Source organism: Nuphar pumila, chromosome 3 (assembly GCF_984573655.1).
Source record: "Nuphar pumila chromosome 3, dmNupPumi1.hap1.1, whole genome shotgun sequence".
Taxonomy (NCBI): domain Eukaryota; kingdom Viridiplantae; phylum Streptophyta; class Magnoliopsida; order Nymphaeales; family Nymphaeaceae; genus Nuphar; species Nuphar pumila.
Window position 1 is genome coordinate 8,611,855 of NC_143251.1, and position 27,876 is coordinate 8,639,730.

General features: G+C 38.2%; 1 protein-coding gene across 2 annotated transcripts; it reads left to right on the forward strand.

Annotated features, from left to right (window-relative positions):
- The first annotated feature begins 1,827 nt into the window (after nucleotides 1-1,827).
- Nucleotides 1,828-27,876, forward strand: LOC149841855 (B3 domain-containing protein Os01g0723500-like). Of its 2 annotated transcripts, XM_090001191.1 has the most exons (5): nucleotides 1,828-2,157; nucleotides 2,305-3,298; nucleotides 24,169-24,592; nucleotides 24,755-24,945; nucleotides 27,378-27,876. In XM_090001191.1, the coding sequence occupies exons 2-5, from the start codon at nucleotides 3,215-3,217 to the stop codon at nucleotides 27,654-27,656; spliced, it is 978 nt and encodes a 325-aa protein (XP_089857317.1). In that variant the 5' UTR covers nucleotides 1,828-2,157; nucleotides 2,305-3,214; the 3' UTR covers nucleotides 27,657-27,876. The 2 variants fall into 2 exon arrangements, with proteins under 2 accessions (XP_089857317.1, XP_089857315.1); XM_090001189.1 differs by having other exon boundaries at nucleotides 1,828-3,298.

A 27,876-nucleotide genomic window follows, 5' to 3' on the forward strand; every position in this document is an offset into this window, starting at 1 on the left:
AATTGGTTCATCTCTCTCTCTCTCTCTCTCTCTCTCCCTCCTGACTTTGCTATACCATAGGTGCATTTTTTTCATCGATGGGTGAGAGAGGTGTATATGTAACTAAAGATTGTTTTGGGCATCACTATGCATCTCTCTGTTTTTTGGCGTCACTGTGCATTTGTTGCTGTTGGCAGCTGCATCTCTCTGTTTTGGGCATCACTGTGCATCTCTCTATTTTGGGCATCACAGTGCATTTGTTGTTGTTTCTGAGCTCATTGGTTGACTTCCTCACATTTGTTTCTGAACTCTTTGTTTGTTTCTGAACTCTTTGTTTCCATTTATGTGGTAGCTTGGTATTCTTTTGACTCTTTTTTCATCCATTTTTTATAAAATTGGTATCTATGTGTCTTTGTCTCCATTACCTACCATGCTAAGTTTTTTTTTTTACCCCTTCCATCAACTGTTTGATTATATTGCAGAGTTCTGCGCAGTTGATGACATGTTTTACGTTTAAAAGAGTAGGTTTTGCTTTTAGGAAATAAAAGAGCACCTACAAGTTGTGGCTTTGAGATCGAAAATTGATCAGATATTTTACCATCATTTTCACAAAATGATTTAGCTCTGAGGGGGTATTTATAGGCTTTCAGGAAGGGTTTCATGGCTATCTTTTCAAGACCAAGGCAAATGAAAGGAAAACAATAAAAGAAGGAAAGGACATGATCATCCTTCGTACCATATGAAGGCCTCAAACTTTTGAGTGCTCGAGCCTTGGACTAAAATGTGCTCAGGCTAGAGTCAAAATGTTTGGATATTTTACCATCATTTTCATGTGCTCTTCATGTTCCCCAAACATATATAGAAAATTAGTTTATTTTATTTGAAATTTTTTATTTTTTAGATTTTTTAAGAATTTATTTGATTTTTTAATTTTCCTGAGAATTTGCCAAAAAAAAAACTTGAGAAATATTCAAAAAATTGAAAATCTCCCTAAAAATTCACTGCCGAGAAATTGCCATTTTAAACTTTTGTCACTATTGTTCCAATCCTACTTGGGGAGATTTATTGATTGACATATATATATATATATACATATATATATATATATTAATAAATAACTAATTTAGTTGTTAATATGTATTTATATATATTATTTTTTTGAAGCAAATGACCATTAATGTCATCGCTGATACTAAAAATGTGTTTTTGAAGAGAATGGCCATTAGTTGCGACCATAGTCATCACTATAGATCATCTCTTGCAATGAAAGTAATTGTCGCTAGAGATTTTATTTAGTGACTGTTTGACCTGTCGTTAAAACATTTAGGGACAACTCTTGGGGCTTTTAGTGATGGATCTAAGGGTCTTTAGTGATGAAAAAATCTTCCACTGAAAGTTTATTGTCAGGTTTCAAGATTCTCTCTCTCTCTCTCAAGGGCTTCATCTATGGTTGCCAACTTGCTACTAGAGTTGTCAATTGGTTCGGTTTGTATCAGTTTCCTGAACCTGAATTTTCGGGTATGGGCATAGAAAGTGTCAACCCAAATAATATTTGGGTCAACCCGAACCTGACCCAAACAATATGTGGGATGGGTACGGGTCATGATTTTTGTCAAGTACTTCGACCCAATCTGGCTTTTTTAACCGAGTATCATATACGACCAGAGTATTATATATATATATATATATTATTAATAATAATAAAATATGTCTAAAATAATCCAGGTCAAGGTTTAGGATTCTATTTTGACAAAATTCATCATGGTGGTGGTGGGGAGGCAACAGGGTCTTCCTCACCATGGATGAGGTCATAGCACTTGTCCTTGATTAAGCAGATACCCTGTCAAAGGGAGGCCTTCACCCACCTCTCCATGGCGTACACCTTGTAGGAGGCCACTCTGTTCTTCTGCTTAAGCTTTGGGTCGCTTAGCCTCCACGCCTTCGATCTGTACCGGTCCCCATCACTCGTTTCGATCTTCCCTTCACTGGCCCCAGATGGACGGTGGCACATAGAGAGAAAGAATTGGAAAAACTAGGCTCCACACATGCGACATCCCTGGGGTTGCTCCGGCTCATGCGGAGATGAGAACTTCCCAAACCAGCAGAGATTTTTTTTCTGTTGCTTCTCTGACAGCTCTAACAGTCTCAACCAGCTCTGACTCCGTCAGTGGCACTATCGTAAGGGGGTTCTCCATTTGCCCATTTTTTTATATTTTTCGTCGCCTCATTGCCGGTAGCACGATCCGTCGAACACGGCTGCCGGATGGAGGAGCGTCCTTTGCCTTCTCTTCAGCTGTCTCACACCTACAACTCACTCTCTAGCAGCTTGGAGGTCTGGTGAGGCACATAAAGTGAGGCGAGACACCCTCCGTTCATATTTCAGGAAATCCGGCGAGGCACCCTGCGTTCATATTTCTTTTTGCAGGAAGTCTGTCCAGGCAACTACGTTCATATTTCAAGAAGTCTAACGAGGCACAGGGAGTCCGGCGAGGCACCCTGTGTTCACATCTCTTTTTGCAAAAAGTCCGGTGAGGCACACTGCGTTCATATTTCTTTTTTCAGGAAGTCCGACGAGGCACATAAAATCCATCGGTTATACCTGGTTGGATATAAACTCCAAGCCTACGCAAAAGACGTTTAGGGCTTGCCCAACGTTCATATTTCTTTTTGCAGGGGTATTGAATGTGCATGAACCGATGAGATTAGAAATCTCATGGGTTGAGAGAAACCTAATCCCAACAACTTTTAGTTGTTGGGTCAATTTGGATGAGATTTCCAATCTCATGTGATCGAAACAAACGTCCCTTTTGTCTACTTTCACGGAAACAAGAAATAAATAACCTTGTACGAGTAGGCCTATCGCAATGTACAATGACAAGTCAGTTCCTTGACAAATTCACTTTGCCTTTCCTTCCCAAAAAAAAAAAGGACAAATTCAATTTAGCTTTTGGGCATTTTGTATTTATCATTTAGGAAAACATATTTAGTAACCGGAAATAGAATGCTCTCCAAGGAGAAGCTTTATAGGTCATTTTGCAGTGCAAAAAAAGTAACTTACAATTGAAGCAACCGATTGAAGAACATGTCAAAATTTTAGGGTAACTTTACAATTGGCCTATATTGTAGTTTGTACATTGTACTATATTACATTTTGTAAAGCGCTAAGCCCACCCTCGGATTTGTTCTACTTTGTGATGCGAGGGTGTCCTCGTCCGGGTCTGGTCGAGTAGCGGCAATGCAGCCTCCCTGTGAAGAATGCCGGGAAGACAAGCCTCACTTCTTCAAGATTATGATTGGGAGGAGGTTTTCTGCACGACTTGTAAGATGCTCTCTCTCTCAGTGTTGGCTTGCAATTTGTGCTATACTCATTTGCAGTTTCCGACGATACTGAGGCTTCAAGATGCTCTCTCTCTCTCTCTCTCATAGTGTTTCTTGCAAAATTGTGATATACCCACTTGCAGTTTCCAACGGTACTTAGGTTTTAAGATTCCTTCTCTCGCGCCTCTATTTTCCTTGCTTTAGAGTTTTATGCTTACCCATGCTGCATTTTTATTTGGATTTGTTGGGGTGAACTGATTAAGGGAGATTCTAATGGCCCTAGACATGATGTGTTTTTTGGTTTGTTATAAGTAATCTTTAAATAGATCTTTATATGGTCTTCCGGTTCCTCTTGGACTCGCATCTGCTGGTTGCTTTAAAATGAGCCACTCCAGTTGCTTTCCTGTACAATGGACGACCCTTTTGGGACCAGAGTATCTCGTATATTGAAGCTATTTATATTTTTGGTCACTAAATTGTGGGTTTTTTGATCTACTTGGTTTTTCATTCAGTGGTGCTGAAAATCCGGTTTCTGTGGTTGTTTTTGGTGCAATATGTATCTATGCCCTTCAGATCTTTTAAGTCCTCCTCTACTATGAGACGATAAGGTATAGTTCTATCATGGATGTGGTAACCATGAGAATTGTCCTTAGTGCTGGCGTTGGCACAGAGGACAGTGACTTTTGTAAGAGCATGTGTGCCTATGCTATTAAAACTAGGGGTGGCAAAATCTGACCCGACCCGCCAACCCGCTTCTTAGCCGGGTTAGGGTTTGGCTTAAACGGGTTCGTGTCGTAAACGGGTCGACCCGCCTAACCCGTTTATTAAACGGGTCGTGTTCGTGTTAGGGGTATGCCAACCCACCAACCTGTTTGACCCATTTAATAAACGGGTTAGGCGGGCGGGTCAACCCGTTTACATGAACCCGTCAACCCGCAACCCGTTTGTATATATATATATATATATATATATATATATATATATATATATTAACTTATCTAACCCTAACTCCTGATTGACCAATAGTCCGAACCAAACCAAATCTTAAACAAAAATGTCTATGTTATCGGGTTGACCCGTTTAATAAACGGGTCGCCGTGTCGTGTAATCGTGTCGTGTCGACCCGACCCATTTATTAAACGGGTTAACCGTGGCGTGTCGGGTTACCCGTTTAATAAATGGGTCGTGTTCGTGTTTGCCATATCCGACCCGTTTAATAAACGGTTCGTGTTTGTGTTGAGGTATTCTGACCCGCCAACCCGACCCAATTGCCACCCCTAATTAAAACTGGATTTGATTCAGAGATAAAGTTGTGGTCGCAGGACTTAAAGGTTGCAGATAAACTTGAAGAGATATAGAAAAACTCATTTTCTGATTCCTTTTTGAGAATATGACTTTTGTGATGTATGCCTATCACACCATCCAAACGATGTATAGGTCATATAGTTGGAATAAGCTATGACTGCATATCTTAAAACCAGAGTAAATTATTGTATAATAGCTTATTTGGGTATAACTTCTGACACCTTATCATGCTATCCAAAGTTCCAAACAGTCCTTAAAGGACTTGCAATCTATTTCATGATAAGCAATTGTGGGATATCCCTGGAAACCTTCTCCTATAATCCCGTCTAGAAATGTACTTGGTTGATGTTTCTGTTTCTAATCTTAAAGCACTGGATTTGGCCATGGAAATGCATCATATCCATTGCCAACAAGAAGATGATGGAAGTAGTTTCTGTAGGTACTGAATCCTAAACATTTTATAGACACACATACGTTTATACATGCATGTATGTATGTGTATATATCTGTGTGCACGCATGCTTTATTTAGAAAATTTTTATGGGCCTATTGATGTTTAAATTTGTACAAAGAGGATGAGACTTACTTGGATTCTTCTTTAAAATGTAGGGATGCCGTTACAAGCTTTGACCATCCTTCGCCTTGCGGGAAGGTAAAGACGAAACAGGTTTTCTCAGTCCTCATAACTTGAATCGCTCCATCGTGGATTGTGATATACAAAATAAAAGAATAATTGTGTATAAGCACCTAATTAAAGATTGAAGTAAGCAGATTAGAGATATGGGAAAAATACCTTTTCCGAACACGGGGGGTTTGTTTGATTGTTTAGGCTCATTTTTTGTCCGTAGTAGATGTGATTATTCTTTGGAGGCTTCTTGGACAATGTGTTGGTTGGATTGATGTAAATGTATTTGCGCAGAGCCAACACGTAGGTGTAGAATTTCTAAATTTTTCAAATCTTTTAAGGCATAGGGGTGAGCCCCTATTTATAGGTGTTCAGAATAGATCTGGATCATGGGACTTTTCGAGTTTGGATCTGGTCCAAATAGATATGTGCTTACCTTAGATAATAGATGAGGTTTTATCCAGGGATAATATTATCTCAGAATCGTGCAAAAGTGATTGGAGATGAGGTAAATGTGCTTTATTTGCTCGAACTGATTGGACGACTAAACTGGTTTTTTCGTCTCGAGATGGACGGCTAAATAGGTTTGACCGTCCAATAGAGAGGATAAACCAAATGTTGGATTGATTGGACGGCTGAACTGAGATAGCCGTCTGGGAAGGACAAGGCAGCTGGACTGCTAAATTGGAGTAGCCATCTCGGGTTAGACGACTGAATTGAGATGGTCGTTTGAATGTGGTGGACGACTGAACTACTTTAGTCGTTCGATGGATTTTCTCGATTTTCTTACGATATCCTTTTTGTAAACTCCAACCTGCAGCTTGCTTCTTTAAAAGATGTTAGCATTTTGGGCATCTTGAGAAAATTGGTTGTCTACATATGCCTCTCTTTGTCATTAATCGATGTGTTTCGGTTTCTGACAAAGAAGTAGACACTCAAGGTTTGGAACACTAAGGTGTCAGGACTGAATTCAGTCGTGCCGAAGGAGGACGGGCTAGTATCCGAAGGAAAAATGGATTGCCGAGACCGTGATTGGTCTCACCGAATGAGGTCGGTGTCAGCATCTGAAAGAAGAATTGGACTATTGAGATCGTTATGGGTCTCATCGAGCAAGGTCGAGTTAATTCAAGGACAACTGGACCACCAAGAGTCAGTGTTAGTGTCCGAAAGCAAACCAGGTGTTTGAGACCGTTTTGTTAAATTATGTATATATAAATATATATATATACATATACTTATATATATACATACGTATATATATAAGTATATATATACATATACGTATATATACATAATGTATTTCATTTTCTGTACAACAAAAAACCCGATAGGGGTGTTTTGGTAAAATACCATGTACTTTTTAAATTTTCTTTTTTCTTTCTTTTTCTCCTTTTTCTTTGTCCTTTTTTATTTCTTATTTTTCCTTTTTGGAGGACCATAAGGGGCCCCACCCACCTAGTCGTTGGGGCCCCAACGATCATATTTATGACCGTTGGGGCTCCCAACGACTAGAAGGGAGCCCCCTTTATGGTCCCTCCTTTAGCTCTCCTCCTCTATAAATAGAGGAGGTTCTCACTTGTAATTGTATGGGTTCTCACCCTCTTCTTTCTTTCTTCAATAATATCCAACTTATGACTTTAAGTCATTTTCTCCTCTTTGTGGGTTTTTTGTATACACTTTTAGTGTTTGTGTTCTTGGCTATTGTGATCACTCTTAAAGAGTGTCTTTTGCTTTATTGGTGCTTCCCTCTTCATTACATGGTATCAGAGTCAGGTTAGTAATCCGGCTTCTATCCTTTTTGGTGCCTTGGGACGTGTGCCTCTCAAGCTTTTGAAGAAGGAAAGAAGACATTCCGGCTCCTATGGAACGTGATTCTAAAGTTGAGCTTTCTTTCAAGCTCAATGGATCCAATTATCTTATGTGGGCCTCCGCTATGGAAAATCATCTTAGAGGTAAGAAACTTTGGGGTTTTGTTATGGGAACTACTCCCGAACCCTCTCTTGTTCTCACTAAAATTGAAAATGATGTTGAAAAAGCTTTAGATGACGATGAACGCATCAAAGCTATAAATGATCATCAATCCAAAATTGAGGATTGGGAAAGTAATCATGCCAAAATTTTGGCATGGTTTATGAATAATGTGGATCCAATTATCTTATGTGGGCCTCCGCTATGGAAAATCATCTTAGAGGTAAGAAACTTTGGGGTTTTGTTATGGGAACTACTCTCGAACCCTCTCTTGTTCTCACTAAAATTGAAAATGATGTTGAAAAAGCTTTAGATGGCGATGAACGCATCAAAGCTATAAATGATCATCAATCCAAAATTGAGGATTGGGAAAGTAATCATGCCAAAATTTTGGCATGGTTTATGAATAATGTGGACCTCAAAAATTGTGCAAATATTGCAAAATTTAGAAGAGCCAATGAGGCATGGTTCTTCCTTGAGGGTATGTATACCCAAAAGGATCTTGCTAGACAATTTTTTTGTCAAGAGAAAATTCGTTCCACTAAACAAGCGGATATGAGTGTTCGTGACTACTTTAGCTCTTTAACCCCTCTTTGGGATGAGCTTGTTCTTCTTGAGCCTAAATGGGTGGCTTCGGAAGATATTGAGTTAAGAAGATAACAAATTGAAAAGGAGCACTTTTTCCAATTTCTTCATGGTTTACGACCGGAATATGAGCAAGTTAGGGCATCCCTTCTCTATAGAAGTAAAACCTTACCCATTGAAGACGCTCTTGCCGAAGTATGCCAAGAAGAAACTCGACTTGGCCTAAGTATCAAGAGTGATGAAGTTTTGGCCGTTTCTAGGCCTGGATCAAATGTAAAAGCATATAGACCTCCCCACTTTAACAAAAATAATGGATATAGAAAGAGAGTGATTTGCCACTATTGTAATGAACCGGGTCACATTAAACCGGTTTGTCCAAAGCTTAAAGGAAAAGTGGTCGTGGTTGGAGAAAATTCTCCAAAGAAGGAAGAAGAAAGTGTCAAAGAGGGAGATATCAAAGAAACTCTTAATCATATCTCTGAAGTTCTCCAACATCTTCTCAAGACTTCTTCATCTTCAATATCCGGAGCCGCCATCGCCTACTCTTCATCACCTCCAGGTACGTGGATACTAGACTCTGGTGCTTCTTTTCACATGACATCTCATAAAAACTCGCTTTCTAATGTTTTTTCTGAACCCATATCTTCTTATGTTTCAACGACCGATGGGACATCCTTAAAAATTGAAAGTATTGGAACACTTGATTTTAAAACTTCTCAAACCTTCTTTGTTCCTAAAGTAAGAGTCGTTCAAAAAATTAATCTAAATCTTTTTTCCGTTTCCCAAATAACCGATCATGGATGCCAAGTTTCTTTCTCACCTAAAGATTGCACCGTGCAGGATCTCCAGTCAGGGAAGCTGATTGGGCAAGGCCATAGAAGGGGTGATCTCTATTTTATGGATTTTTTGACTCTTCCATCTAAGTCATCTTGCAATCTTGTAAAGGACAAAAGTATTGGAATTTGGCATGAGAGACTTGGTCATCCAAATTTTATAAAAATGTCTCTTTTTCCTTTTTTGAACAATACTTGTAAAGACAATCACATGACTTGTAAAGATTGCATTTTGGGGAAATCTAAAGCTACTCCATTTCCTCAAAGAAATTATTTCACCACTCGGCCTTTTGAACTTGTTCATTCCGATGTATGGGGACCTTCCCCTATTTTATCCAAAGGAGGATTTTCGTACTATGTGGTCTTTATTGATGACTTCACTCGATTTACATGGATTTACTTCTTAAGTCGCAAATCCGAAGTTTTCTCCTTCTTTAAAGAATTCCATGCGATGGTTAAAAATCAATTTTTGGGAAATCTATCAATTCTTAGGTCCGACTCGGGAGGTGAATACATGTCCAATGAATTTCAAAAATATTTAAAAGAAAATGGAATTTGCCATCAACGTTCTTGTCCAAACACTCCGCAACAAAATGGTCTTGCGGAAAGAAAGCATAGACACATAATAGAAACCACAAGAACCTTATTGATCTCAAAAAATATTCCAAAATCTTTTTGTGCCGAAGCGGTTCTAATCTCAACGTAACTTATCAATAGAACTCCTTCATCTTCTTTAAAAAAATCTTTCTCCATTTGAGAAACTTTACAATATGTCTCCCGATTATAAAAGACTAAGAATTTTCGGATGTAAATGCTTTGTTTTAACTCGCAAAAATGATAAACTTTCTTCTAGAGCTATTGAATGCATCTTCTTAGGATACGGCGAAAAACAAAAAGGTTATCGGTGCTTTGACATATCAAATAATAAACTTTATATCTCAAAAGATGTCACATTTTTAGAAGAAAGTGTTTTTTCGTATAAACCAAATGAAGATATTGATTATTCCTTTTATTTAACTTATTGCCTCAAGAAAAGGTCATTGATGATAATGTTGAATCTAGTGAATTGCTCATAGACGATTTTTTTGAATCTCTTTATGATGACCAAAATTTACAAGAAAATGTACAAAGGCAAATACAAGTCTACTCTAGAAGAAATGAAAGTAATCCTCCTTGTGCCCTTGAAAAATTCTCTCAAAATGAGTCAACTGAAGAAACCTCTCAAAGAAGATCAAATCGTATTTCAAAAATACCAAATAGATTTGTATCTTATGATTCTTTTTCTCCAAATTTTCGGGCATGTCTGCTTGCTCTTCACTCAATACATGAACCAACTCATTATAATGATGCTAGACAATATGCTCATTGGAACGAAGCAATGAAACTGGAATTTAATGCACTTAAGAGGGCTCAAACTTGGGAAATCGTTGATCCACCCAATGGCAAGAAACCCATTGGATGCCGATAGGTTTTTAAAGTTAAAACTAAGTGTGATGGATCTTTAGAAAGATATAAGGTCATATTAGTGGCCAAGGGATATGCCCAAGAGTATGGGGTAGATTATGATGAAAACTTTGCCCCTGTTGCTCGAATGACTAGTGTTCGAGCTTTTATTGCAATAGCCTCTGCTAAAAAATGGCCTATTTTTCAACTAGATGTCAAAAATGTCTTTTTAAATGAAAATTTAAATGAAGAAGTTTACATGGAACCACCTCCGGGAATGAATTTAAATGGTGAAATTTTGAAATTAAAAAAGGCCTTATATAGACTTAAGCAAGCTCCTAAAGCTTGGTATGATAAGTTTAGTAATGTATTAATCAATTTAGGATTTACTTCTTGCTATACTGACACTGCTCTTTTTGTTAAGAAAACAGGTAATTTCATTGTTATTCTTCTGTTATATGTTGATGATATGATCATCACTGGGGATGACAAAAAGAGAGTAAATGATGTGAAGTCTATGTTAAAAGAAACTTTTGATATGTCTGACCTTGGATTCTTGAGATATTTTTTAGGAATTGAAGTAGCTTTCTCTCTGCGAGGATACATTTTATCTCAGATGAAATTGGCAGCAGACATTTGTACCAAATCTGGAATATCTGATGAGAAGAAAGTTGAGACTCCCGAAGTTATCAATGCAAAACTAAGGCTTGAGGATGGTGTTCTCCTTGAGGATCCAACTCCCTACCGTCAATTAATTGGATCCCTCACCTATCTATCCATCACCCGTCCAGATATAGCTCATGCGGTTCATGCAGCAAGCCAATTTCAGCATGCACCTACTTCGGTTCATATGGCAGCCGTAATGAGAATTGTGCGATACATCAAAAATACCATCTCCAAGGGACTCTTCTTATCCTCTTCCTCATCTCTTGAATTAACTGCTTTTACTGATGCTGACTGGGGAGGAAATTCCAATGATCGTATCTCAACTACTGGTCTTTGCATTTTTTTAGGTGAATCTCTCATTTCGTGGAGATGCAAGAAGCAACAGAAGGTCTCACTATCATCCACTGAAGCTGAATATCGGGCCATGACAATGACAACTATGGAAATCGTGTGGCTCAGAAGTCTCCTTGGTGACATGGGCGTCCTCATTTCCTCTCCCACCAAGCTCTGCTGTGATAACAAAAGTGCCATATACATTGCAAGCAATCATACGTTTCACGAGCGGACCAAGCATATCGAAATGGATTGCCATTATGTTCGAGATGAATATTTCAGAGGAACTATCACGTTACCATACGTCACTTCATAATATCAACTGGCTGACTTATTCACCAAAGCGCTCCCAACTCCACGATTTATGTTTCTTCTTAGCAAACTTTCGGTCTTCTCCCCGTAAAGTTTGAGGGGGCATGTTAAATTATGTATATATAAATATATATATACATATACTTATATATATACATACGTATATATATAAGTATATATATACATATATGTATATATACATAATGTATTTCATTTTCTGTACAACCAAAAACCCGATAGGGGTGTTTTGGTAAAATACCATGTACTTTTTTATTTTTATTTTTTCTTTCTTTTTCCCCTTTTTCTTTGTCCTTTTTTATTTCTTATTTTTCCTTTTTGGAGGACCATAAGGGGCCCCACCCACCTAGTCGTTGGGGCCCCAACGATCATATTTATGACCGTTAACGACTAGAAGGGAGCCCCCTTTATGGTTACTCCTTTAGCTCTCCTCCTTTATAAATAGAGGAGGTTCTCACTTGTAATTGTATGAGTTCTCACCCTCTTCTTTTTTTCTTCAATAATATCCAACTTATGACTTTAAGTCATTTTCTCCTCTTGTGGGTTTTTTGTATACACTTTTAGTGTTTGTGTTCTTGGCTATTGTGATCACTCTTAAAGAGTGTCTTTTGCTTTATTGGTGCTTCCGCCCCTCTTCATTACACGTTTGTGGTCTCGTCGAGCGAGGTTAAGCTGGTTTAAGAAATACTTTGTTTAAAAATATTGGGCGTCAGACAAGGATAATACAAGAGAAATATGTCTCCCTTTAATGTTTTTTTGACTAGTTTTAATTTTTGATGCATTTAAATGATTTTTCAAAATTTTGCAGAAAGCTTGTGGGGGAAAATCCCATGAGTCATATACCTCTTGTATGTTCGTGGATAGGGTAGAGTTGCCCCATTAAGATGATAAATCTAAACTTGATATTTCTTGCCCCTAGTGAAGGGATTTCTATGTATTTCTCAAACTCAAAATCTTTATGGCTAGACTCTTTGGTGCATTCAATGATATGCAGTGAGAATCATGCATTTGTAATTAGTATATAACAACCATGAATGATTGATCATTTAGACATTTTTGCTATTTTTCAAAATTAGAACCTTCTGAGCAAGTTGATTCTTGCATTGGAGATTCTTATACTTTGGACTTTCTCTTCTTAGGTTGGTATAAGGTAGCGACACTTGACTTTACTAAGATTTTTCTCCTTTAATTCCTCCTTGGTTTCTAGAGACTAGTTATAAGAAAGTAAGATTAAGTCTCAAGCATTTTTGCTAGGTCCAAAGGTTCTCACTAAGGCTTGAACTTTGAAGGACTAGAGTTAGGATGAAAATACTCTCAAATACAAATTCTGTCCCTAGGTAAGTCTCTTTCTAACCTCGGCTTTTATCCTGCAAGGGATTTATTCTTTACTTTTGCCATACCTTAAACTGAGACCCAACAATCATGGGCCTCATGACTATCCAATCCGGAAGAGATGCCCCTATCTATCCAACTTCTGTCTCCAAAAACACCTGACTGGAGCTTGCCTCCTTGTCATAAGTTTCAGAGGTAAGTATTGTCTTTCTCCTAGTACACACTTTTATTTTCAATCCCTGCCCCGAAGGCCGTTTTATGATTGGAGCCTGCCACCACACCATGGTCCCAAGGGTAAGTATTAGCTTAAATGCACTGCTCTCTTTTTTTGCATGCTTTTTCAGTGTTTCCCTATTGAGATAGAAGGAAAAACCTCTCTAGGGTCCGACCTATGAGCAAATCAACATCAAAGGTATTTACCACCTTACTTTTTTCCTAGAGAGTTGGTCGCTTAGGTGAGCTTCTCAGGACTTTGCATTTATGTAGTGATAATAATCATGTGCCCCTATAATTCATCCTTATAGAATCATGAGCTGAAATTATTGGATTAAAATTCCTTAGCCTCACAGTCACTTCCTTATCTTCCCTTAAGAATTATGTCTTACATGGTAGATTCTCGGATGCAAGAACTTACTTGAAGGAAAGATCCATTTTGAAGAAAGCTGAGTCCATCTTGGGGGAAATCTCTGATCTTTAAGGACCAATGTAATGATGTGCCTAGTATTATGATGAAGTTCTATCCTCTTCCTATGACTGTTAGAGTTAAGGTGAACTGGACTGCCAAGATCGTTGTGAGTCTTGCCAAACGAGGTTGGATCAGTTTAAAAATAACTAGGGTGTCAAGAACGTTTGTGGTCTTGCCGAATGAGATCGGGCTAGTGTCCAGGACAATTGGGGCATAATGACTGTTATGGATCCTTTCGAACGAGGTCGGGCCAATGTTCAAAAGTATATTGGGTTTTCAAGACCATTTGGGTCTCGTTGAACGAGGTCAAGCCGGTTTGAGATTAGATGTTTGGATGCTTGGCTGGTAGAGATTCCTTCTTGTTTGAGAGGTTTGAACTTTGGTTGAATGCCCTATCTTTGGTTCTAGATAGGTTCTAACTCTTTTAACATGCCCCATATGATTTTTTTTTTATAAAAAGGCATTATTGAGAAATGGTTCGACAAAATCTTCCTTAGTCTCGTCAACAAAAATAGTATACTCATGCAACTAGGGGGGTAGCTTGGACCTTAGAAGAAAATCCTTTTTTTTTGGATTTTTGTTTTTTTAAATTTTTTGGGTTTTAAAAAAACTATTTACAAAGTCTAGGTTTTGGAGACTTACCTGGGTTGTGCGATGGTGATTCATGTTGAAGATCCTTCCTCCTCCAGACCATTATAGTTCTGCCCTGTCCTGTTGGGTCTTATTTTGAGTTTGTTGACCCTTTTCAGTCGAAGAGACGAGGAAGTCTAAGTTGCCTTGGAGCTTTTTCTGCCTCAAGCTGAGTCCTTGTAGGGGGAGAGTCTGTCTCGTGTTTTCTACCATGGTCCTTTTCTTAGAATGGTTCTTCGGGACCTAGGAGAGTTTTTCTTTTTTGCCCTTTTTCTGCTTTTTAGACCCTTTATGACCAATACCCTGGGCTTTTCTTTTGGATGCAGCTGGAGGAGGTTCTCTCATGACCCTTAACTTTCTAGAGAGTAGGGACTGTACAGGGAAGTCGTCCTTTTCTGTGAGGGACTTCGAGAGAAAAAACTTAGTGTGATTGTTAACTGGTGGATCCATATCAACCACGTGTATCCGATCGGGTTCCCATGAAACTCTTCTTTGGACCCTCTGTCCTCCTTAATAGCAGATTTGGGATATCAGAGGCATCAAACAAGAACAATTACTGTAGATGAGGGCTTGTCGAATGCAGATCGTTGTGTTGTCAACGATGTCGTGCCCCACAACTCTGTGATATCGACAGTACTTAGTCAGGTCATTTCCTTTCATCTGTGGTGGATTAGATACTTCAGGTAGCCTGAGTAGGCTGTCCTGTAACAACAAATCCATGACCTGTCACTGAGACTGCTCGAACTTGGCGAATGCCCGATCCCTGGTCCACTTAGGATTGCCCCCATATCCGTTCTCGTTCTTCTTTGGAGAGCCATTCTGATTGTCCGTCTTCTGCCCCTTCTTTCCAGTGTTCTGTCCAGAGGTCCTTATGGCGTTGACCTGGCCCTTGGACGGGTCTAACTTCCTATAGATGTTATTATATTTACTGTTCTTCAGGAACTCGTCGTACACTCCTCTCTTTATGCCTACCTCGAAGGCTGAAGCCTTCTTGATGAGTTCGGCATACGTTTAAACCTGAGCCATGCTAATGAGGCTCTGTAGAGGTTGGGAGAAGTTGTCTATCAGAATAACCAGTGCATAGGAATCAACGATATGCTCTTTCATCCTGCTTGTCGTAACCACCACCGGTTGATGAATTCATAGGCACCTTCCTCCTTCTTTTGCTTGAGATCGTACAATTGTCTTATGGTAGAAATGGCCTCCACGTTGAATCTGAAGCTCTCCATGAACAGATTGATCATCTGCTTGAACTCTCTAATGTTCTGGAGGTTCTGGGTGACAAACCATTCCAAGGCCTCTTCTTTTAAGCTTCGGGAGAACCAATTGATCAGCCTCCTATCGTTGTTTCGATATTTGGCCATACTGCTCATGAATAAGGACAAGTGAGTCCTTGGGTCTCCTTTCTCACTTAACTTGTGTGGTGTATCTGTTAAAATGTACCTATTATATATATATACATATATATATATATATATATATATATATATATATATATATATATATTCTGTTTATTACATCAATACCCGATAGGGGTATTTTTGTAATTTCACAGTTGTTTTAGAAAACAACTATTTTTTCTTTTTTGAACAAATGTAATTTTTATTTTTTATTTTTTCATTTCTTTTTTTTATTATTTTTGAGGACCAAAAGGGGCTCCAACATAGAAGTCGTTGGAGCCCCCAACGGTCACAAATGTGATCGTTGGGGGCTCCCAACGACTCTATGGGAGCCCCCTTTTGGCTCTCCTTTTGAGGCCCTTTGGCCCTCCTTTTTCCTCCTCCTTCTCTTGTATAAATAGGGGTGATCCCCTTGTGTATTTTCATCTTGGAGAGCTCCTCTCTCTTTTCAATAAGAGGCTTTGTATATTGTTGCCTTCTTAAAGGCTTGTGCTTGTATTGTCCCTTCGTGGACTTGTGATATTTTCTCTTTTATTCATTGTTGTATGTGCTTGTATGCACTCTTTATATTTCCGCAATATCTCATTACATGGTATCAGAGCCACTCGATTCTTGAAAGAAAGGTGTGGTTCGTGTATCTCTTATTTTGGTGGACATCTTCTCACTTCTTGGCAACATCATGGAGACAAAGATTGATCTTTCTTTCAAACTCAATGGAAAGAACTATATGATGTGGGCATCGGCAATGGAGAATAATCTCAAAGGGAAGAAGCTTTGGGGTTATGTCATGGGGACCGTTCCGGAACCTAAGCTTATGCTCACAAAAATGGAAGAAGATCAAGAAAAAGCTCTTGAGGGAGATGCTCGTCTCAAGGCCATTGAAAATCATCAAAAGGAAGTAGAAGATTGGGAAAGCAATCACGCAAAAATCCTTGCGTGGTTTATGAACAATGTGGAGCTTAAGGTATGTGCTAATATAGCTAAATTTCGTCGAGCCAATGAGGCTTGGTCCTTTATGAGGGGTATGTATACCCAAAAGGATCTTGCAAGAGCATACTTCTTGCAAGAAAAAGTTAGAACCACCAAGCAAGGTGATTCTAGCATTCAAGACTACTATAGTGCCCTTAACCCATTATGGGATGAATTGGCTCTTTTAGAGCCAAAGTGGGTTTCTATGGAAGATGTTGATTTAAGACAAAAACAAATGGAACAAGAGCGATTGTTTCAATTTCTTTTTGGGCTACGCCCCGAATTTGAGTAAGTGAGATCCTCACTTCTCCATAGATCTATTTTTCCTCCTATTGAGGATGCTATTGCCGAAATCACTCAAGAGGAGACAAGGCTTGGCATGAGTAAGCATGTTGATGAAGTCCTTGCCGTATCCAAACCGGGTAACAATGTTAGAACCTATAAGCCTCCTCATTTTGGGAAACAAGGGAACTACAATGGAGGAAGAAAAATGATTGTTTGTCATTATTGCAATGAGCCGGGTCACATTAGACCCGTTTGTCCAAAGCTTATGGGAGCCTTCAAGCCTAAAGTAGCCTCTCTTGAAGAAACCACCTCCAAAGAAGATGAAGGCAAAAACAATGACATTAAAGAAACTCTTGGACAAATATCTATGGCTCTTCAACAAATGCTTAAAGTTTCTTCCTCAACATCGGGTGCGGCCATTGCTTCGACATCATCACCCGGTACGTATTCTTGGATCCTTGATTCTGGAGCTTCTTTTCATATGACCCCTCATGAGAATGCACTTAGTGATGTTTGCATCAATTCAAAGGACTCTTGTGTCTCAACGGCCGATGGAACCTTTTTGAAAATTTCAAGTATTGGCTCTTTTAAAGATTCTCAAAATTTTTGTGTTCCAAAAGTAAGAGTTGTTCCCAAATTAAATTTAAACTTTTTTTCGGTTTCTCAAATTGCCGACCATGGATGTGAAATATCTTTCTCATCTAATGGTTGCTTTGTGCAGGATCTTCGGTCCGGGAAGCGGATTGGGCAAGGCCATAGAAAGGGAGACCTCTATTATATGGACCATCTTGATCTCCCTACAAACTTTTTTTGTTCTTATGTCCAAGAAAAAAATATAGAAACTTGGCATAAAAGACTTGGTCATCCAAGTTATTCCAAAATGTATCTCTTTCCTTTTGGAAACAAATTTTGTAAGGAAAAAGAAATTAATTGCAAAGATTGCATTTTTGGAAAAATGAAGTCTATTCCTTTTCCAACTAGATCTTTTTTCTCATCAAGGCCTTTTGAATTGGTGCATTCGGATGTTTGGGGTCCTTCTCCGGTTATGTCTAAAGGGGGTTATTCATATTATGTTACGTTTGTTGATGACTTTACTCGGTATGTTTGGATTTATTTCCTTAGTCATAAGTCGGAAGTATTTACTTTCTTTAAAGATTTTCATAAAAAGGTTCAAAATCAATTTCAAAGTAACATATCTATTTTAAGATCCGATTCCGGTGGTGAATACTTATCTCACGAATTCCAAAACTATTTAAACCAAAATGGCATTTGTCATCAAAAGTCATGTCCTAGGACTCCTCAACAAAATGGCCTAGCGGAAAGGAAACATAGGCACATTATATAAACCGCTAGAACATTGCTTGTGTCTAGAAATATTCCAAAAAAATTTTGGGCGGAAGCCGTTCTTACCTCAACCTATCTAATCAATAGAATGCCCTCTTCTAAGTTAAAAAATGCTTCTCCCTATGAGAAACTCTTTAAGTTTTCACCCGATTTTAATCGACTTCGTATTTTTGGTTGCAAATGTTTTGTCCTACTACATAAAAGGGATAAGTTATCTCCCAAAGCAATTGAATGTGTATTTTTTGGATATGGTGAAAATAAAAAAGGGTATAGATGTTATGATTTTAAGAATGATAAACTATATGTTTCAAAAGATGTAACATTTCTCGAAGAAGAAAACGGTTTTGATAAAATAGAAGAGACAAATGAAATCGATTATGTATTCTTATATGATCTTATTGATGACATACAAGAAGATTCTCTTGAAAACATAGATGACACTCACGAGGTATCCCCTCTTGACATAACACTCTCAAATGATAATAATTCAAATACAAATGTTCATGATAGCAATGCCAATATAAATGTTTACTCAAGAAGAAATCAAGAAAAACCTATTAGTGCCCTCGAAAAATACTCTCAAATTTCCGAATCCATTGAGGAACCACAAGTTAGGCATTCTTCTAGAATATCAATACCCCCAAATAGGTTTGTCTCCTATGACTCTTTAACTCCCAACTATCGGGCATGTTTGATAACTCTACACTCTTATTTTGAACCAACCCACTATAATCAAGCTAAATCTATACCTCATTGGGTTGAAGCAATGCAAGTTGAACTAAATGCTTTAAAAAAGGCCAATACTTGGGAAGTAGTTGATCTACCCTCACACAAAAAACCTATTGGTTGTCGTTGGGTCTTCAAAGTTAAAACTAAAAGCGATGGCTCTTTGGAACGATATAAAGCAAGATTGGTTGCTAAGGGATACTCCCAAGAATATGGTATTGATTACGAAGAAACATTCGCCCCCGTAGCTCGTATGACAAGTGTCAGAACCTTAATAGCTGTCGCATCAACCAAAAAATGGCCTATTTATCAACTTGACGTAAAAAAATGCTTTTTTAAATGGAAGTTTAAGTGAAGAAGTTTATATGGATTCACCACCCGGAATAAATATTAAGCAAGGTCAAACACTTCGGCTTTTAAAGGCATTATATGGTCTTAAACAAGCTCCTAAGGCTTGGTATGATCGTTTTAGTGATATCATGATAAAATTAGGATTTCATTCTTGTTATACTGACACTGCTCTTTTTGTTAAAAATGCAGGTTCTAGTATCGTAATTTTGTTGCTTTATGTTGATGATATGATTATCACTGGAAATGATCAAAGTAGTATTATTAATGTTAAAAATATGTTAAAAGATAATTTTGATATGTCTGATTTAGGTTTTCTCAGATATTTTCTTGGAATTGAGGTTGCATATTCTCCTACAGGATATATTTTGTCACAGATGAAGCTTGCTGCAGATATATGTTCTAATTCTGGGATTTCTGATGATAAGAAGGTAGAGACTCCCGAGGTTATTAATGCCAAGTTATGGTTAGAGGATGGGGTTCTTCTGGAAGATCCTACACCGTACAGACAACTCATTGGGTCTCTTACATATTTAACCATCACCAGACCAGATATCACTCATGCGGTTCACTCAGTCAGTCAATTTCAGCATGCTCCTACAACCGTGCATATGAGTGCGGTTCTCCGAATCATTCGCTACATTCAGAATACCATCAATAAAGGGCTATTTCTATCCTCCTCTTCCCCTTTGAATCTTCTTGCTTATACTGATGCAGATTGGGGAGGTAATCCCAATGATCGAGTCTCAACTACTGGTTTTTGTGTCTTTTTAGGGGACTCATTGATTGCCTGGCGATGCAAGAAGCAGCAGAAAGTTTCACTATCATCCACTGAAGCTGAGTACCGGGCAATGGCAACCACAACAATGGAACTTGTATGGCTTCGCAGTTTGCTTAAAGATATGGGAGTTGATATTACTGAAGCCTCCAAGCTGTGTTGCGACAATAAGAGTGTCATCTATATTGCAAGCAATCATACTTTTCATGAACGTACGAAGCATATCGAAATGGATTGCCACTATGTTCGTGACGAATTTTTACGAGGAACTATTGCTCTGCCATATGTCACTTCAGAATATCAGTTGGCAGACTTCTTCACTAAAGCTCTTCCGGCTCCTCGGTTCATGTTTCTTCTCGGCAAACTTTCCGTCCTTCCCCCGTAAAGTTTGAGGGGTGGTGTTAAAATGTACCTATTATATATATATATATATATATATATATATATATATATATATATATATATATATATATATATATATATATATTCTGTTTATTACATCAATACCCGATAGGGGTATTTTTGTAATTTCACAGTTGTTTTAGAAAACAACTATTTTTTCTTTTTTGAACAAATATAATTTTTATTTTTTATTTTTTCATTTCTTTTTTTTATTATTTTTGAGGACCAAAAGGGGCTCCAACATAGAAGTCGTTGGGGGCTCCCAACGACTCTATGGGAGCCCCCTTTTGGCTCTCCTTTTGAGGCCCTTTGGCCCTCCTTTTTCCTCCTCCTTCTCTTGTATAAATAGGGGTGATCCCCTTGTGTATTTTCATCTTGGAGAGCTCCTCTCTCTTTTCAATAAGAGGCTTTGTATATTGTTGCCTTCTTAAAGGCTTGTGCTTGTATTGTCCCTTCGTGGACTTGTGATATTTTCTCTTTTATTCATGGTTGTATGTGCTTGTATGCACTCTTTATATTTCCGCAATATCTCATTACGGTATCATCATCGTCCTCATACCCTTCTGGGTAAAAAGTCGTCCATTGAGTATTATGTCTGGTCCATGTCTATATATATCATCCTTGACGTTATGTTCTGGACCATGTCTTTCAGTGATTTGATCTTTTTGTCCAATTCAAACAACATAGTTTGGACTGGACGGGTTGACCTAGATTTGTGGAATCTCCTCTATAGGTTGGACACTTGGGACTCTTCCTAGTGACTGTATTGTTATCATGACTCTGGAGTCTGTTTGTTTCTTCTCTTGGCCTCTCTATCTGATCGAGCCCTCTCATATTCTAACTCTTGGGCTCTTTGAGTTCTTTTCTCGGCTCTAATCTGCTCCCATCCCAACTATTTTTGGATCTCTCTCATCTTTTGTTTCATTTTTTCATATTACTTGGATTGGGCTTTGAAATACGAGGTCTTAGGGGTTCGTCTCCTAGTAGACTCACTTGCGCTAAAGTTATCCGTCTTGTAACCCACATGAGAAACTTTACAAGATCGATAAGGGTGTCGTTCTTTAGACCCAACTTTGAAATGCAAGGTCTTGTGGACTTGTCTTTTGGTAGACTCGTATGTGCCAGAACTACTCGTCTCATAACCCGCGTGAGGGACTTTACAAGACCGATGGAGGTACTGATGTGAGCTGGGCTCGGGAAGCATCGAGGCCTTTCTCCTTTTTCGGTTGTCTATAGACTCATCAAGAATGTCTGTGTAGGTCCTTTCGCCCGGATCATCATCGAATATGATGTTTTGCATCATATGGGATGGCATCCCATAGGTAAGATTTTCCAGAGGTGGTTCCTTTAAGATTGATTGAATTTTGGTTTTGCGGGCTTTGGATCGGGTATTCATTATACTCCAAATAATTGTTCACACAGGCCCAAACAATTAACGAGAGATTTAAAAAACACTTGGGTATCCTAGAACGGTTTATCCGCAAGGTCTTTTCGGGTTCTAGGGGTTTTGGGTTCCTTTTCGGGTCCACACTGATATACCCCAGCTAACAACTAAAGGGTACTAGTATGGAGAATCCGGTTTCAATGATACCACCACCGATATCCCCTAGCTAACAACTGAAAGGTACTACTAAAAATTTGCAATAAAAGAGGGCTCTTTTCTTAGGAGAGGAAGAAAATAAGGAGCACATTGTACGAATTTTCTTATTTTCTACGTGAGCATGCACTTTCTCTAGAAAAAGTCTCTAAAATTGTGAGAAAAGCCTAAAACCTAAAGTTAATGCATGTAGCTAATGCAAAACAACCTATTCGTAAGCAAAATAAACGTTCATAAGGAAGCAAAAGATGGTTGCAGGCATGAGGGTCTGCAGACGGCCCTGACTGTCAGCGGACGACAGAGTTTGCAGATTCGAGGATCTGCAAATGGCACCGCCTGTCAATGGACGACATAACCTGCAAATTCGAGGATCTACAAGACGATGCTGTCAGTTAGCGAACAATGCTATTGGTCAACGGACGACGTTGTCTGGCAGAAAACGGCCAAACGTGCAGAAACAAGGTTTGTTGGACAGCCTAAGTTGTTTGAGAATGACGTTGTCTGGTAAAACCTGCCGAAAAGCGTTGTCGGATGGCTAAAGGTCGACAGACGGCCAAATAGGTATTTTGCAGATTTGTGATTGCAAACAGTGACCAGTGGACGACGCTGTCACTGGATGGCCAATTCGTAGCAGACGGCCAAACGAGTATTTTGCATATTCGTGAGTCTGCAAACAATGACCGAACACTAGATGACCAATTTCTAGTGAATGGCCAAATGGGTATTTTGCATACGCTTGAGTTTGCAAACAATGACCAGCGGATGATGCTCTCACTGGACGACCAATTCATAGCGGACGACCAAACGGGTATTTTGCAGATGCATGAGTTTGCAAATAGTGACTAGCGGACGGCCAAACCGAAGGTTTTACAGAAACGCAATTTTGTGAGCAGTGGCTAGCGGACGGTGTTGTCACTGACAGCCAAAACGTAGCGGATGACAAAACAGGGATTGCCGTCCAAACAGAAAACCCAAAAATCAAAGTTTTCAAAACTTTTTTGCGATGCAAATTTGGCTGCGAAAAATCAAGAAAAGATACGACGTCTCATCTTGATCACCAAAAAAAATTGATAATTAAATTTGTACGTGAGAGGATGAGGCTAACTTGGATTTTTCTTTAAAACGTAGGGACACCGTTACAAGCTCCGTCCGTCCTTCGCCTTGCGGGAAGGTAAAGATGAAACAGGTTTTCTCAATCCTCATAGCTTGAATCGCTCCGTCGTGGATTGCGATATGCAAAATAAAAGAATAATCGTGTATAAGCACCTAATCAAAGATTGAATAAAATTGAAGTAAGCATATCAGGGATCTGGGGAAATCACATTTTTCGAACGTGGGGGTTTGTTTGATTGTTTAGGCTTATTTTTCTGTCCATAGTGGATGTGATCGTTCTTCAGAGGCTTTTTGGACAACATGTTGGCAGGACTGATTTAGACGTATTTGCGCAGAGCCACCATGTAGGTGTAGAATTTTCAAAATTTTCAGATATTTTAAAGCATAGAGGTGAGCCCCTATTTATAGGTATTCGGAACAAATTCAGATCATGGGACTTTTCGGGTTCGGATCTGATCCAAATAGATCCGTGCTCACCTTAGATAAGAGATAAGGTTTTATCTGAGGCGAATATTCTCTCAAAATCATGCAAAAGTGGTTGGAGATGAGGCAATTGTGCTTCATTTGCTTGAATTGATTAGACGATTAAACTGATTTGTCCGTCTCGAGATGGATGACTAAACAGATTTCGCCGTCCACTGGAGAGGATAAACCAAATGTTGGATTGACTGGACGGCTGAACTGAGATAACCATCCGGGAAGGACAAGGCGGCTTGACTGCTGAAATGTAGTAGCCGTCTCGGGTCAGACTGCTGAACTGCTTTAGTCGTCCGATGGATTTTCTCGGTTTTCTCGCGTTGTCCTCTTTGTAAACTCCAACCTGCAGCTTGATTCTTCCAAAAATTTATTTTGGGCATCTTAGGAAAATTGGGTGTGGGCCATGGAAGAAAAGTCTCGCTCTAATTCAAAAATTTGATTTTTTTTTGGATGCATGCGATGCTGAATTAATACCATTTTGATTTTCTGTCTGTTTCCCTTAATACAACCATGAAAGTTATTTTCATAGTTCAGGCAAGTAATTGTTTTGAATAGTTGATCAGCTTATGGTATGTACGGCGTATCTAAGAAAATATTTTTGACCAAATCATTGGCATACATTGTATTTGTCGATGTTAATGACTTCTAAATATTGAATTCATGCTGTTAATACATTGGTGATTTGGATATTTTGCAGAGGATACCGCCTGCTTTTTTAAAACATATTGAAGACTCTTCTAGATATGCCATATTGAAGGGGCCCAGTAATAATACTTGGCGTGTAAAAATGCAAAAAAATAATCATGGCATGACATTTCGGAAGGGCTGGAAATGGTTTTGTATTGATCATTGTTTAGAACTTGGTGATTTTCTAGTTTTCAGATATGATGGTGACATGCAGTTTAGTGTTCGGGTATTTGATAGAACTGCATGCGAAAAAGAAGATGCCTTTCATGTTAAGATTCGCAAAAGAAATGTTTCATGGGAAAAGTGTCGGATTAAAGTTGAAAGTCAGGACAATATTCAAGCAGCATCTAAGGGCTTAACACAACCTTGTAATGATGCCTCAAAACATAAGAAAAGGATATGTAGTCAATTCACTCAACAACAAACTGCTAAAGGTAAAATCTCTTCTTTCTGCTAGTTTATTTTTTGAGAGGTGCTGTTATCAATAAAGTTACCCCCAGTCAATCACTATTCTTTTTGTCATTAGTGTTTCTATTTTCAGTTAAAAGCTATATTCTAAGAATGCATTTCATTTACAAACACATTTTCTCATGTAGGTCCAAATGGCTATGTTGTGAAAGACAGTGTTGTGCCACGTCAATGTCGACGTAATATCATATCACAAAGAAGAGCTATCACAAATAAAGAAAGACAGAGGGCAATTGAAGCAGCAATGTCCTTTCGGTCCAAAGGGCCTTGCTGTACTGTAGTTATGAGGCCATCTTATGTGTATTTTAGTTTTTATCTGGTAAGGATTTTATTTAAAGTTTTATATTTTATTGCCATTGAAAGATCTTTTGCACATACATTTTTAGGAATGAACTTTTATTGGCTGTTGTATTATATAATTTGAGATTCCATGATTTCAGATGCTTGGTTTGAGCTTGTGCTTTGAATGTTATAATGTGTACATTTCCCTTAAATTTCTAAATTTTGCCTCTACTAGTACTACATCGCTGTTGCTTGTTTAGATTCAGATTACCATATGAGGTATATGATAACTGTAGTTGCTCATCAACAATATAATAGATTCTAGTGCAATACTTGTATGTTGAAGATTGATCTTTACTTTGAATTCATTGAAATAGAACTTCGTCTGGATTTAGGTTTGACCATGTAAAATTTGAACTTGACATTTTAGGGAAAAAAATGATTTACATTAATCCATTGTAAAACTAAAAAGGTAGTGGGTCTAGTGATGAGTTCTTGAGATGACAACTATTTCTTATAGTAGAGGTGTATTTTAGTAATAGAATTCTAAAGAAAATGATGGAAATTGAGTTCTAGTGAAAGGACTCGCCAAACAAGGAAAGATAAAAAAGATGTGGCCCAATGAGAATTCTCAGCTTGGTACCCAATCATTTAACTACATAAATGCAATTCCTGATTTAAATAAATGATGAAATTGCTCTTATATTGTGAACACAAGGAAAAAAAACAAGTTGTAGATAAATATTGTGAAACCACTTGTCAGCATGTGACATTCAACAAAAAACAAAAGGCTAATTTAGAGGTCTATTTTTCTGAAAATCAGAAAGCACAATGAGTTTCAGATGTGCAAACTTATCAGGCAACAATTAAAAACTTCTGGGTGAAAGGAAAGTCATGTTTTATGAGCACATTGCTTCTCTAAAATGTCTATCTTCTGTCTGCAGTTTCAACAAGTATAACCAAAAGGGTGAATGATGTCAACTTTATGATTCTGTTGGACAAATTAAACAGTCCCTCTGAGACATCGATTCTTGATCTGTTGTACAGTTGTGGGCTGTGCTTGGTGGGCATTGTCAAAGAAATCAAGGTTGAGAGAATCTGCCGGAGAAACTTTTCAGCCTAATGCACCAAAAATGCACTCATTCTCCATGTTTTTAAGTCTCTTTAGGTTCTAATTTGCTTTATTTTTTCATATCTAGAGTGGTACCTTCACATAAATCAGCTAAGGGCCAATAGTTGGAATTCTTTTAATGTTTCACTCATGAAGGATTGACATATAGCAGGAATTTAATATGACGAAGAATTTATTTTTGAAATATTTGGCCATCAAGATTATGAGATTTTGATAGCATGTTCATGAAAACAAATGCTTGTAGTAATGCAATTGTTTAGTTTTGATAATAAACTTGTTGATGCATATTAAGCACACCAATCCAATGGTAGGAACACTTTTGGACAAGAAAAGGGAACTGAAGTTATTTACTGCTGCTTGTTTGTACTTTGTACCAACTTGATTTCATGATTTCACGAAAGGAATTGAAATGCACTCTGATGCCATGACTGATATTATTAAAAGGTGGGGCTTGATGTATTTCATATTATAATATGGTTGTCATTTTAACATTCATTGTTGGGAATGAGTTGGATTGGAAATGAAGGATGTGTTCAGCACCATATATGGCAGCTGTTGCTTATGAGTAATTATTTTGGGTCTTGTCAAGAAAAGTGGTTATCACCAAGGGGCAAAAGATGTTTGTAATCAAACTTCAAGAGATGGACTTGTACAAGTATTAGCCACTAGTTCACACATTGCATCTGTTGCTTATTTAGGACCCTTTGATAGGACAGACTCGGTCCTTCACTGTGCAGCCCTCCACATTTGTTTGAAGGGCTTCAATTCTATATGTTATTTCCTAAATAAAGGCACTCCATTATTTTTGTTCTTTTCAAAAACAGGATAAGAAATAGAAGAATTTTATTATCTTGGGTATGACAGAGATATGTATGAGCATATGCTTAAACAAGAGCTAATATTCTTCATTTGGTTTCCTGCCGCCACATTCTTGAGGATGATTGAAAAATAGGAACCTGCAAGTAATTCATGATTATTTTGATTTTATCCGCTCCTTTCTAGAGTTTTGTTTTCTTCTCTTTCTCTGTTTTCTACATTCTTGAGTTGGCCATTTCTTTGTGAAAATGATGTGCCATTTGTTTCATTATTTTCTCTTTGTTCTACTCATAAATCTTAATCATGTCCATCTTAGAGTCTCTCTTGGAGGCTTCATGGAAAACTGTCCTGATGAAACATGTCCAGTTGCTTTCTTTGATGGAAAGCGTTCTAATGTTTCCTATATGACTATGCATGTGCATGTGCCTGCATACATGTGAGTGTGTGTGTGCACTACATGACATTCCATATCACCATGTCCAACATGTTTATGATGGTTTATGTAATCTTTGTGATTGCAGCATCTTCCTATTAGTTTTAGGCGTGAGTATCTTCCTTGCAGTACGCTTGAATTGACTCTTTGGGACCCATCTGGACAATCATGGCCTGTGCGCTATGTATGGTGCAGTAACCATACTGCAGGACTTAGTGGAGGTTGGTCCGCATTTGCAGTTGGCAATAACCTTGAAGAGGGAGATGTATGTGTTTTTGAGCTCTACAAGCTAAATGAGATGCATGTACATATTTTCCGGGTGGTGAAAGAAATCGTTCCTCTAATCAGGAGATGCATGATTGCTTAGTTGAATTAGACGCCCGTGTGCTGTGCTTACAAAGGATGACGTTTCAGTGGGAAAGTAGGACATAGTTATTATTATTATCATTGTTGTTGTTTTGCTCCTCTTGATACGAAGCAAGCTGATAAATTCTGCTTCAATTAGGGTTATCTTGTACTGGTTACTATGCTTCTTTTTGGTGCCAATCTTTTGTTGTGTCAAAGGATTTGATTATTTTGTTGTAATT